The 14,236-nt window shown below is 36.5% G+C and overlaps 1 protein-coding gene across 1 annotated transcript in view; it reads left to right on the top strand.

Annotated features, from left to right (window-relative positions):
* KDM4C (lysine demethylase 4C) overlaps positions 1-10,615 on the top strand; it is a 261,852-nt gene extending 251,237 nt beyond the window's left edge. Inside the window, exons 20-22 of the mRNA XM_066180842.1 lie at positions 3,910-4,029; positions 7,781-7,873; positions 9,674-10,615. Of these exons, the coding sequence (XP_066036939.1) occupies positions 3,910-4,029; positions 7,781-7,873; positions 9,674-9,850 (390 nt within the window). The 3' untranslated portion in view covers positions 9,851-10,615. The remainder of the gene's footprint in view (positions 1-3,909; positions 4,030-7,780; positions 7,874-9,673) is intronic.
* Positions 10,616-14,236: the final 3,621 nt, after the last annotated feature.

The raw sequence follows: 14,236 nt of genomic DNA, 5'->3' as shown, positions 1-14,236 counted from the left end.
TTCAACCCAGGACAACCTGCCACTGCAATTGGACCAAATCAACCTCTCTGGTAAAAACAACAGAATATCCGAAGAAAAATAGAAAAATGTCTTCTTTATCTGCAGTGCTCTTTATGTGAATTTCTTAATGACAGTGGAGTCATTAAGTGTAATCAGTGTAGTCAGTGTAGACACCCCCAGCATTTCAACATGTATTTCTAACATCTATTGCAAATAGATTGCTTACTGTTTTAGTTTAGATTAATGTGGTGTGTTGAGTGCCCACTAGAATTATTTATTCTTTTTTGTGCTGTGAGATAGGATTAGGAGAAAAGCAAAGCAGGCTCGAACTTTAAAGGGTAGAATGAAAGCATATGTATATAATAAATTCCAAAATAAATGTTTCTAAACCCAGAAAAAACTACCTTTAATAAGCAAGAAAACCTGCAGAATTATTATTAGTATGAACATTATTTACAGATTTTGCTCTTAAAATGTCTTTTTGAATGGCTGTAAACCTAACACTGGGGAGACCATACCTGTAACAGTGTGTCTTTTTCAGAGTGCAGCCACCACCCTTCTAGATCCCAGTCAGCCTCTCCAGTAGATAAACCGCTTGAGAACTGCTCAGGCGGCAATTCAAGCTCACACAGCCACACACGTTATGAGGCTAGCTCAGCAAGAGAGGCAGAAGGCTCCCAGCCCAAATCAGTTTCCAGCAAGTGTTTATTCCAGTGTGCTGAAGGTGAATCCAGAGCCAAAGAGTGGGAACATGAGGTTTTTCTTAGTTATGTAGGGTCTCAGGTTTGTGGGTGGTACAAGGGGCAGGGCACGGGGCAAGTGACCATAGGGAAGAGAGGAACAGGACACCAAGCCCCATGGCCAGTGGGGAAACAGGGAAAGGGGATGCCATGGGGTGAGTGATGGACTTGTGAAACCCAGAGAGAAGATTGCACAATGTCTGCAAGGATCCACGGGGGAAAAGCCTTTTTTTACACCTGGGATATCTCTAATCTTCACTTTTCCAGGGAAGGGCAGTTGGAAATTCCTTTAAGGGCATGAGGGATTCCACACAAATCTGCAGTATTGTGTCTAGTTATGGCCTTACCTGTACAAGAAGGATGTGGACATAGAGGAACAAATATGGTAAAAGGATATGAAAGTGATGGAGGAACTGAAGCATCTGTCATATGAGGGGACTGATAGGGCTGGGACTGTTCAGGCGAACAGGAGAGTCAGAGGGATCTTACCCAAATGTGTAAACACGTGATATGGGAAGTAAAGAGAATGAAGCCACACAATTCTTGATGATCCAGAGTGGCAGGATGAAAGACAACAGGTGCCAAATGAAATACAGGAAATTCCTCAACACAGGATTTTACTTCGCTTAAGAAAAGACTTTCTCACTCTTAGGGTTGTTGAATGCTGGATTAATGGCCCAGGGACGCCTTGAAGTATTCGTCTTTAGAGATAGCTAATCGTGGTTGGAGTTGGAGCTCTGAGCTGTGCAACAGCGGGAATGTGAAACTGGACACTCAAGTGAATTGTATTTTCAGTACAGATGGGCATGATTTGTCCATTTCTGTAAAGAAAGAAATATATTATGTAATTGTGCAGGAAATGTGCATGGTTTATAAGCTGAATGTAGATTGAGACCATACTATATGTTATTTACAGCTGGTATGGGGATGTTGAAGGATTGCTATACCAGCCATATTCTGTCTGACTTTTTGTTATGTGACTGAAAAAAGTGAGGTTGCATTTTTGCCATTTTGTCAGTCTAAGAAAGGGTCCTATCATTCCTAAGTAAAAAAATGTAAGAATTACTTGTGCAATAAAAAGTGAATCTCAAATGGTTACGATCCTGTGAAAGTAAAAGGTAGGAGCTCTGGTAGAAATTAATAAAAACTAGTACCAATTTCCCAAATATTGTTCCATAGACTAAGACATTGTGATGATACGTGAAGAATGAGGTTGTTATTTGTCTAGTTATTTGCATGAGGACTCTAATTTTCCAAATGAGCAATTCCATTAGCTATCCTAGAGTCTGTTAAGATTTTTTTTTTCATGTGCAAGTTGCAAAGGGAGTAATTCATGCTGGGCTTTTGTTCTTGGAAAATTAATGTTAGGCTTGAAATTGTTGTTGGATTGTTTGTTTTCAGGAAATTTACTCCATTCTATGATGCATTTTAAAAGTTTGTTTCAAGACACTTAGCCAAGACTCCTTTTGGCACTTTGCAATAAATAGATAGCTGAAGAAGTATCATAATGACAATAACCATTTTGACAGTCATCGCTGAGGAGAGAACAACTAAGAATACAGTCTAATTTAATTCATACTCAGAGCTGTGATAGTATGTAGTAATCCCTGTCCCCTGTGAAGGCATAATTATTCCACTGCAGCAGCCATCCTTTTGTCTTTCCTCCTGCCTCTCCTGAAAACATTGGGAAGGGTAATACAGTAATTCTACCTACTCCAAATGTATGGCGATGTTGAAAGGATGTATCTTTCTGTGTTTTCCACATTAAACTTTGCCAGGCAAACACAGAGGGCATATTTTAAAGCCTTTCCACAGCACCTGAGGAGTGACAGAGACAGTATTGTCATGCAGGAAAGTGTTTCTGTGAAAATCCAGCTTTTAATTTATTTTATCCCGTGTTGAATCAAACTCATAGATTAAGATACATGTGATTAAAATCAGTTTATAAAGGTTGGATTTGGATATTGCATCAAGATAATGTCCAAGTGAGGATCACTGGAATGTGTTTTTGCTCCCAAATTTTAAGTTCTTTTTCATGATGATCATAGGCCTCTGTTGAAAGTGAATTGTTCAACTCAAAATACAAATATTTTTCTAAGTTATTCTATGTAAATCTAAGAAAACAGTAATAGTATTGTGGCAAACTGAGGTAGCGCCAGGTCCTGCAGGACCTTGTCACTGAGTGACACATACCTGTGTCCTTGTCTTTATGTTTTCTCTTCCCACTGTAGACCACTTATGAGTGAGCTCAGGTAATGTGGTCACTGAGTAAGTCCTCTCACACCCAGGAGAATACCACTCAGCACTACCTTACATGACAGGTTTTGTGATGTAGTCACTATGAAGTAGAGATGCCTTTGCTGGGGTGAGGATTTGAACAGAGAATTGGTGAGCCCAGACGTGTCACATCATTTTCTGGTCCTTTGTCTTATTTCCTCATGTGAGCAGTTGCTTTTATGGGTGTGTGGTTGATGTGCTCTGAAAATGTTTCATTTAGGTCATACTGAGACATATGGGACAAAAGAAACCGTTAGAAGAACACGTTGCAGCTACTGATGCTCTGGTTTGCTCAACGAGTCAGGCACAAAAGTTGGCCAAACCATTGGAACAAAAATGCCTTATATCCTATGGAGAAAATACTTCCCCCTAATTTTATTTTGTAAGCATTTGGATTCTTTTAGTGTTTCTCCATCAGCTAAGCAAAAAATGCATTGGCATTTTCACCACTTGTGGTTTGATCTGCATATGTTTCAGTCAGCAAAGATAGCATCCAGCAAAAAATGTGCTGTGGTTAACGAAACATTAATTAGTTGGATATGTTAAAGAGAAACAATTGCACATATGCAATTGCACTTTAGTGATCCTTATTTTCAATGTGTGTTAGAAATTAATTTTGGTGGAAGTGTATCACAGTTGCTGATAGCTATCTGATTTATGCACATGTTGTCTTGCCAATGCAGCATCAGGCTGTAAAGAGAGTGTTTCTTTGGTCAGTATTTCATTTTCATAAGGGCTAACATTAGTGTTAGCCCATTAGCAGGATTATAAAACTTGAAACATGCATGGTAATAAATCTTCTCCAAATACCAAGTTGTAAAATCATCTTACTGGTAATTTTAGTGCAGTGGCTCACTCACTGATTTGAGAATGCATCCTTCTTTGTAAATAGAGCAGAGATTGCCTAAGGCTGGGTCCACCTGCAGAGGGAGAGGTTGTCCAAGTGAAATGGCCTGATGGAAAACTGTATGATGCAAAGTATGTGGGAACAAATACAGCTCACATGTATCAGGTGAGTATCTATGTTTATTACCATGTCCTTGCTTTTCAGATGTCTTTGTTGTAAATCACTCATTTGGCTCTAGCATTGGAGTGGCCAGCCACACCTTCAAAGATGAAGGCTGAAGTGTGAACTCCTATTGTAACTGTTACTACACTTCAACCGATGTATAAAAAACTTTCTAACCCAGTAGCAAGTGCTGTGCACTGTTTGGGAGAAAGGTTTCACTTGGTTTTACAAAATCAAGAGAATTATTTTCTTTCAAAGAGCTCAGGTAAACAGGTGGAACATTAAGGTTGAAAGATAACATTTGTTATTTTCTGTGGGTTATTTACTTTCATTTGATATCAGCTAATTATACGATTAATAACATAAAATTAAGTATTGGTGTGAGCCTACCTGAGGCATTTCATAAGAGGTTGGAAGGGAGGACGGTAAGAAGAGCACAACGTTCATTTGTCTGAGGCATTTTTGAATTAATTAATCTAAGGAGGATTTAATCCTCCACAAAGGCAAAAGGGAGCTGAACATTGAAGGCAAACCTAAAAAAGCTGACTTCTGATTTCAGAGTAACAATGACTGGTTTTTTGTGGGCTTGCCTTTGAGAAAAATCAGTCAGCAGCTTTGAGTACCCAAGTGAATGGTAGAAACTGCAATAAAACAATCACAATAATAATAGCACTTCTGAAAGAATGATAATCTAGATACATTTCTTTTATATATATATGTAATAATTTTCACTTATGTAACTCTTTTCATCAGGGGGCTTCACATTACTGTACCGAAATGGCAAATATACTGTTATGTCTCTAGATAAACTAAGGCACAGAGAAGCTAAATTACTTGCTGCATTGACCTTCTCACTTTGCCAATGACTTGCAATCGAATTCAAGTCCTCAAATGTCTAAAGCCTTGAGCTAGTCTCTAAGTCTTACCTCTTCTGTTATATTGAGTAGCTGTATGATGTTGTGATGGTGGAAAGTTCTTTATAAAGTATGAAGATTATTTTTCTATAGTAACAACAATCTTCAAATAATTTATTCTTTTGAACAGTTAGTCTTCTGAGGAATAATTTGAGGTTAATTAGATGAATGTAGTTGTCCTTCATATTTGAAGGAATTTGACATAGTCAAAACAATGAACTTTGTCTTATTTTATACCTCTTGAACATGGAATTTTGCTTTAGGAAAATGGATAAGCATGTGGAGGCTCAGCAAGATTTAGAGTTCCGCAGCATAGCAAACATAAATTCCTATAAATTGCTTTTAACAACCTCTGTCATGGGGGAAAATGGCAAAGTTTAAAGATTAGAGGGAGTCCATGTTGCAATACACAGGACTATAAAGACAAGCATGCATTTCATCTGCAGAATAAGAGAGGAGGCTGCCTGTGGCCGCAGATTACAAAGTGTTTATATCAGGGAGGGTGCGAGACATATTAGTAGTTCTTCCTCTGGTCTTTCTAAACAGTGTCTAAAAGCTCCCAGGACTCACACATACACAAAGGTTTATTTTCATCTGGTGTGATCTGTGTTGCACATTTGAGATTCTCTTACCCAGTCTTTTGTGTGATTTCTTAGATCTCATAAGGCAAATCTGTTTTAGTTGGAAAATTGTATGAATGTTCCTCATGTTCATCAGATATTTGTACCAAATGTGGCAGTACTTGAGCATGCAGGAGCTATGACACAATGCACCAGAATTTGTGTCATGCAGTGTGACATTTGTCAGCCAGTATCCTACACAATCCCTAAATCGAGCTAAACCTGCCAAATGAAACAGGTGCTCAAGTGAAATTATTAATATAATCTACATCTAATTTCTTGATGAGTTGTGATATTGAGGTCCACAATTGAGTTAGAGTTTATTAAATTATCTATTCACTCCATTAATTGCTTTCTAACAGCTTTCTCCTTAATTTATTATGTTCTTATAGAAAAAAAAAATCTCATGAAGATAGTAACATAGCATGCAGACACAGTACAGCAGCAGAATCCAAGTGAAATGACTTACTTGATAAAACTGATGATTTGAAATGTGGGATCTGCAATCTGAATTGAAGCTATTAGAGATGGTGGATTTATATTTTGCATGAATCATTATACTATTGAAAGTCTTAGATAAGCTCTTGTTGTGTTTACTATGAAGTGTAGGCAAGTTATTTCCAGTGTGATACACTGGATTATACCTGAAGAACTTCCACTTACTCTTCATTGTAAATGTGAAATATATTTCATACTGCAAGCGTGACAGGTTATTTGGTATGAAGCATTTGTATCCTATTGCACACTGTGAGTAAAAACAAATATACTGACCATTTAAGAAGAGATTTTCTTATCACATGGAGTGTCAGAATTAATTTCCTACCCAGTTTTTTCACCAGGGATGCAGAAAACATTATTACAAACTGTATTAAGCAAAAACATTACCAAATGTATTGTGCAGGAAGGAGCAGGAATAGCAGAAAGACTGTCCCTGCATCCTGGATTGCCGTCATTTAATTAAACAAGTTTAAGGCAAATTGACCTTTAAGTTCCTCTAATATACTACTAACAGAGTAGGCTTATGGGGTTAGTAACAGGAGCAGAGAGTAGTAAGGATGACTCTTGTGACTTCGTTATCCATTTGTGTGCTCTATGCATTTTAAATGCATTCCAGATTTGTGCATCCCTATTAGTTGCAGTGGAAAATTTATTTTTAAAGAAGTTAATAGATGATCATCTGAAACCTTGCTTTTTAGAATGGATATATGGATTTTTCAGCTGTTCACAAATTAATCTGACATACTCAGATATAGCAAGCTTTTAATATGAAACTAAAAACCCAGTCCATTTACAAGTTCAAATGCATGATTTTTCAGTTTTATCTGTAATAACACTCTTGATGAGTCAGTGTTCTCCTATGTTTGTATTTGTGCTTATTCTTCTAGTCAAGTGTGCTGTTATCATTCACATAATCTCATTAAATCACCTAAGGATGTAGAATGGGATGTGGGACTTCTAATTTTATACCAAACTTTAAATGATAGTTTCTGTGCAAGTTAAGCTGCAGTCACAGATAATAGCTGAAATTCACAACTGTTAGATGAAGTATTAGAATAGAGGAAAAAAGCAGCAGCTACTGAAAAAGCTTAAATGCTTCAAAGCCTCAACATTTTAACATTCCTCACACCTAGTTACATTTCCTTTCTCATTTTCTGCTAACGGGGTTCATATTGGATTAAATCTAAACCTAAGCATGATAAAGCTTTTCATCTTCTGAACAGAGCATTTAAAAGAAATTCCATCAGATTCAATAAAATTCTGTTAACTGGTATTTCCTTAGTTGTCACTCACACTTTTTTTTGACATGGTCATCCTCAACCTTGAATCACAGGATGTTGAAATAAATTTTTTATTTATTAGAAGCAAGTAAAAAAAAATAGAGACAAATAGAAATGACACATCACTCCTGCAAAATAATCTTGCCTGACTTGTTACTGTTCAACATTCCTAATCAATAAATTTTACTTCATTATATATGTGTCAGTGCTGATTTTGAAGTCTCTTTTCTTAGATATTATTTTCAATGTGGGTATATGTTGCAGTTCCTAAGGAATAACATTTTTTATGTTTCAGCCTAGATAGCAAAATGTCTGTATGTAAGTCTTCTTTGCTTACATATATATTTTTATCTGGAAGCATTTCCAGATAAAGCATTTCCAGGAACTTCCTGCAAGAGATAATTATTATTTTATTTTCAAATACCCATTTTTTTTCCATGAGGTGGAGTTTGAAGATGGTTCTCAAATAGTAATGAAGAGAGAAGAAATATATACACTGGATGAAGAGCTTCCTAAGAGAGTAAAAGCACGTTTAGTGAGTATTTGCTGGTGCTGACTTTACTATATATATGTGTATATATGCCTGAAAGACCAAGGACACTATAGTTGGATTTATTTTGGATTTTCAGTTTAAACAGACTTGTGTTTTATAAAGTCTGTGCTATTAAGAGTGGCTAAAACAGCCCAATGAGGAGATGTGTCCATTTGCTAGTGAGATGGTTAGTTGTTCTTCCAGTACAGGTAAATGCTCTTGTCAGACATAATTATTTTCTCCTAAATGGGACATCGTGTTTGTCTGATCTGTCAGATCAGGAATGATCAAGTTAGTAAATATTTAAATTGACAGACATTGTATTCTTTCAGCATGCTTACAACAGGTATAGTTTTTAAAAAACTTTCCAGTTTCTCAGAGCTTTGGGATTTTAAAAGCCTTGATTTAATAAAAGGCAATTAACTTCTTGTAAGAAACAATATAACTGATCAGACTCATTAATGTTGCTGGCAGGACTTACCAGCATTTCACTAGCCTTTGGTTTAAAACCAAATCTTTGCTACTTTTTTAACGTTTCCTGCTGTTTCAAACAACATCCACCAGCTACATTTTTATGTATGTAGGCCAAATTGAAAAGTGTTGAACCTCACAGAGAGCATAGCTCTTAGAGGTTGAAAAGGGAAAGTTCTTCCATACATTTGTTCGAGGAGATGACTGTTTTTACCTGTCTTAAGACAGTTCTTTCTAATGCAGAATGCACTGGTCATGTATTCTGGGTTAAGAAACCTGTATGTCTGGAAATTTGGGATAAATGCACAAATATTTCAGTGTTCTGACTAGGGTTAAGATATATATCTTGGAAAATGTTAAAAGAACCATCTGATTATATTTAATGGGGTTTTTATTATGCTTGGAAAGCATATCATTGCCATTTTTTTGTTTAGAATGCAGACTATTGCATTCTCAGGATAGTAATAATAATAATAATAATAATAGTAATAATAGTAATAATAGTAGTAGTAGTAGTAATGGGATTGTGCTATTGTTTTGTTTTTTTTTGATTTTTAGAAATCAATATTTCTTTTTATTTATTTATTTGCTTATTGACTTCATTAGGGAGTTAACTATAGATTAAAAATATTAAATTTTGCCAGCTGAATAAAACACACTACAGCTGTTGCTGAGACCTCTGCATGATTTTCTACTAGTGCCTTAAATTCTAGAAATACATAGATTAGTCCTCAAGGCATGCCTAACACCTTCCCCTCCTCGTGCTGAACACAGTGCAAGTTAAAGACAGCCTATGATCCCACTTCTGCTATTAAATAAAAGACATCAGTTCCTTCTAAGTGATGTTTTTCTTTATCTTAAGAATTCTTCATGACTCCAGCAGTGTAAGTTGGTCCAAAATATTTTGCCTCTGATTTTGCCCGAGTGGCTTGGTGTTCCATTGCTTTGCTAGTGGGGATTCCCAACTGGTTTAAATTTGATGACAAGTGACCAAACTGAGACCCTGATCCTTTGCAAATTAGGCAGTGCTCAGGGTTTTTTTCAGGCATCCATGACCTTGCATTTAGAACTTCCTTGAATAACACAAGGTGGTGAATGTTACATGATACTGCTAGGATGAAACCTATCCAACAGCTGCATCACTTTCATGTCACTGTTTTCTCATCTAGAATTCATGACTTGTGATCCCTGAATAAAATCCAGACTAACAGCAGATGTTAGTTACATGTTTCCAAGGAACACTACAGATGTAGAGAATTTAATACTGAATAGGACATGCAAAATACGGAAAGGTGAAATTTGTATGTATGTATAATTAATGTCTGGTTTTAGTCTACAGCTTCTGACATGAGATTTGAAGACACATTTTATGGAGCAGATATTATCTTGGGAAAGAAGAAGAGGCAGAGAGTATTGAGTTCTCGCTTTAAGAATGACTATGTGGATGATCCAGGATACCGCACCTTCTTAAAAAGCTCATTTCAGAAGAAATGCCAGAAGGGACTGTAAAGGAAACAAGAGAAGAGAGAGGGTTCTTGATTAAAAAGCATGCAGCTTTATTTGCAGTTGGGTTTTGTTTAATCAAACACTCCATTTTACAGTGAACTTATCCATACACCAGCCTTGTAATCTGAAGTACTTGAGTTCTGATTTCATCAGTTAACGTATTTAAGAATTTTTAGTATTTTGCATTATAAAACCAGGGAGAAAACCAAGAGAGATTACTAAATGATATGCTGAAGAAAAGTTTCAGTCCTGCTCTCATTGAAATAAGTTGTAAAATTCCCTTTGAATTCTTTGATTCACAATTCTGAGAAGGAGACATTTTAGTAAACAGAGACAATGTCAGTGGCTCACTTTTTTCTGCACACAGGAAAGGACATTAAGTTCAAAAAACGCAGTTTTTATAAAACATCTTTAAAACAAAATAGATTTGTACAGTACTGAGACCAAAAAGGCTGTTCTTTGTACAGTGCTTTTACATTTTTATGTCACTACTGTTTTCAGTAGGATTTGATGTGGACTCAGCTATTGACTTAGATATTTTTGGCTTTTAAGACAGGTATCTTCAGCACAGCAAGAATATATTGTATATTTAAAGAGACAGATTTTGGCAGTTATTTTTAAACATGTTTTTCATAAAGTCTACTAAAACCAGCCCCTTGTAAAATATAAATTTCTTTCACTGTGTGTATGAAAATTAGAGTTTAAATATATATGCTTAACAGCCTAGTTTTGGATGAATATATTATGGCTTTTATTTTTAAATAATGCTCTAGCAATGTAATAATGTTTTAAAATAAATAAATACTTTACTACAATTGCAACATTTTTCCTGTTGAAGTGATTTTGAACCCTGTTGTTTCATACCTATAGGAGTCAAGAATATATGCTGTATTTTCCTGAACACAACGGAATATACACACAGACACATAGCTTAGTGTTAAAATGCAGAGTTGATAAGTACTGTACCTTCATTACTTGTCTTTCTATTTCCTTTCAGTCTTTGGGATCTTGACCTTTTCACATAAAGCAGAAAGTCTGAATTTGTCTGAAAACTTGGGTATGTGAACCTAGAAGGGACCATTATCAAAATGACATCATCTGTTTCTTGTAAATTGGACAGTCAGCAGGATTTCTGACTGTCTGCCACAGGAAAAAGAGCCCTCCAAAATCCAATTTAAATCCAAGCACTGCTGTTTCTAGGGTTCTGTTTGCAAAGAACCTGAATATATGGACCCAAAATTTTTTTTTCTGTACAATAACCCAGTCCTTTATATGCTAAGGCATACAGCTCTTTGTTTCACTGAAGCCCTTCCATGATTAATCTTTTTTCAAGTGGACAGTAGAATCTTTTCAATTGCTATATGACACCTCAAGTGACAGTGTAAGTTTTCTGTGTTACATTAACTATCTTTTCTTGTACCATGAAATCACTCAGAATCCCTTTACTCTAAGAAATTGCTTAGCTGTGACAATTGGAATGTATATCTAATTGATAACACTTTCTCTGAAGGCACTGGGTTGTGGTGGATGCTGTCTGGTATATTTCTCAGTATCAGGGCTCTTTTTGATATTGTAAGGAAAAGGTAAAAACTAATGATAGATTTTCAAAATGCAAGATTGCTGCTGCCTTCTACAGTTATGTGCAGCTGATAATCATGTTGTATGGGGTTTGTGTGACTGGGCTTTTGTATGGGGTCTTCAGGGGTGGCTTCTGTAAGAAGCTTCTGGAAGCTTCCAGCAGAGCTAATGCCAGCCAGCTCCAAGACAGACCCACGCTGGAGCAGGCTGTGCCTGAGGGACTGTACCCTGCGGAAGAGTGACACACATTACAGCAGTTTGTGGGGAACTGTTATTGCCTGTGGGGTGAGCTCACACTGGAGGAGTTCATAGATCGCTGTCTCCTGTTGCAGAGACCCCATGTTGGAACAGACTGCTCTCCCTGAGCAGTGGTAGGAACAATGTGTGATGAACTGACAATTACCCCGATTCACTATCATCCTGGACCTCTGGGGGGAAGGAAGAAAAGCCCAGCAAAGAGGGAGATGTGGGAAGAAGGTGTTTCTAGGATTTGACTTCTCATTATCCTGCTCTGATTTTGTTAGTAATAAATTCAGTTAATAGCCCTAGATTGTCTTGTTTTACCCTGAGATGGTATTTGGTTGGTGATCTCTCCCTGTCCTTAACTCATTAACTTCTTGTTCATTAACTTCTCCCTGTCCAACTGTGGAGCTGAGTGACTGAGTGGCTTTGGTAGGTGCCTGGCACTCAGTCAGGGTCAAGCCACTGCACCTAATTACTGATGCTTAGTTTCAAAATACTGTGTTCTGTGGTAAGAAAGCTTTTATAATCTTCCATGAAGGTTCAAAACAACTATGACATTATTACATAGTTAAATACATATTAAAATATTTTGTAATGGGATAGGTGATGCTATGTGGTACAAGAGGGGCTAGAAATCAAATGCGTGTTCTTTGCCTGCATCTGATATGACCTGTTATGACACCATGAACAAACCCATCATTTCTATAGAGTGGATCTTTCTCTTCAAGATCCTTGAAATTTTCTGACTAAGGGGTTGCAAATATTTTTTAAAAACATTTATGGGAAAAGTTGGCTTGTTTCCCCTTCAATCTTTCATCAAGAAGATCTTTACTTTGGAGGTTCTCAAACGCACTGAAATTATTTCTGACATTTGTAAAGTACTAGAAAATACTTCTGAGTAAATGAAAAGTGTAATTGTCATCATTGCAGCTTTGTGTCTTCTGTTTCAGGACTCATGGTCTTTGCAAACTGGGTTGGCTAAACAACTGGCCTAGAAACACAGTTCCTGTTCCCTTATAATTCCTGAAAAGCCACACTTTTCTGTTCCACAACAGATACTGTTATGGACCTTTCAGGTATATGAGAGAGAGAATACATAGGTGTGGATAAAACATCTCTGTGTTATTTTTCTCCTGGTGTTAGAGACAGATACATCTTTTCTAGTGGAAAAGCATGCCAACATTCATGACCATTTCCATTACAGTGTCTGTGTGAGGAAGCCGGTGGGTAGGAAGAGTGAAGCCCTATTGAAGACTGGCTAACTGAATTGACATGGTATTCCTAGGAGTAAAAAAGACCCCAACCCCCCCCCCAAAAAAAAACCCCCCAAACCCCCAAAATTGAATATTAATAGCAAGAGAGCATAGCATGCTCCAGGGTAGCATGGGGCATGTTCTTTCTATTGCCTTATATGTACAAGAACAGAGTAGCTGTCTGTGTAGTCCTAAGTCCTGAAGGTCATGGGTGAGAACACAAAATAGTGGTTTGGTCAGGATACATCAAAATTATTTTTATTCACTCTCATCTGAAAAATATGAAGAATCTGAAGTGCTGCAAATTATGCTAGCTTGTGAAGTAGAATGCTTTAATGCTGTGACTCTGATTTCCACAGCTGTAAGTAAGGTCTGATAAAATCAAATTACCAGAATTAGATAAAAATTAGATACTTCTTTTGAATCCTATTCGCTATTGTATTACTATAGCAAAGGAATTTTGTTGATGCTTAATAGGAGTTCTACAATATGTTGTGTTGTGCTACGGTGGTTAAAATTTTTCAATTAAAGAGAGTAATAGAAAATTTCCTACAAAATATTTTTTGCTTTGAAGCTTGTTTATACTTTCCAACTGTGATGCAAGTGAACAGCAATGTTTTGCAAAAGAGAACTTAATATTATAGCCTGATATGTATAAGCAAAATAGAGCCAGGTAAAAGCTGTCCCTTCTTATGCAGTTCCACTCTTTCTGATTTTGTGAAATGTTTCCCAATGTAGAAGATATTAGAGAGAAAAATAACCGATTATCTACATTCTGCTTAATTGATCAAAAATAACAAAAAATGCTTGTTATTTTTGCTAAATAACAAATATTTATATTTGCTTCTCAATATAGCCACCTCTGTTTAGTGGCACAATCACAACTATTAACTTTGATAGTACATTAAGGCAAAATTATAATTTCACTTACTGGTATGAAATGCTGCTTTTTCTTCAGTCTCTAAATTTTTTACTGTTTTTTCTGTTTCTTGTTAGCCAACTGAAATATTTAATGCCAGTGTTCAACAGCATAGTAATAAGAGAGAAAGCTTATTTAGGGTGGGCAAGGGGAATCTTTCCTGCACGTATGTACAAAAGGCATATCCATCTCTTTTAAAAATTGCAGAACTATCTGATAGATTTATCACACACCTTCACATTTCAAAAGCCATCTCTGGGGCTTCCAGTCTTGAATTCCAAATGCCTTAGATAGCATTTTTCTCTGACACATCTAGCAAAAAGAAAATGATGATGTTATGGTAGGGCATAAAAGTTTTACTGGAGTTCATCTCAGCTGTTGTATATCCAGTCTACT

The sequence above is a fragment of the Chamaea fasciata genome, unplaced genomic scaffold (genome assembly GCF_029207755.1).
Source record: "Chamaea fasciata isolate MVZ Bird 193981 ecotype frontalis unplaced genomic scaffold, bChaFas1.0.hap1 SCAF_4, whole genome shotgun sequence".
In the NCBI taxonomy this organism is placed as follows: Eukaryota; Metazoa; Chordata; class Aves; order Passeriformes; family Sylviidae; genus Chamaea; species Chamaea fasciata.
Note: the sequence above shows the minus strand (reverse complement) of the source record. Positions and strands in the feature narration are given on the sequence as shown.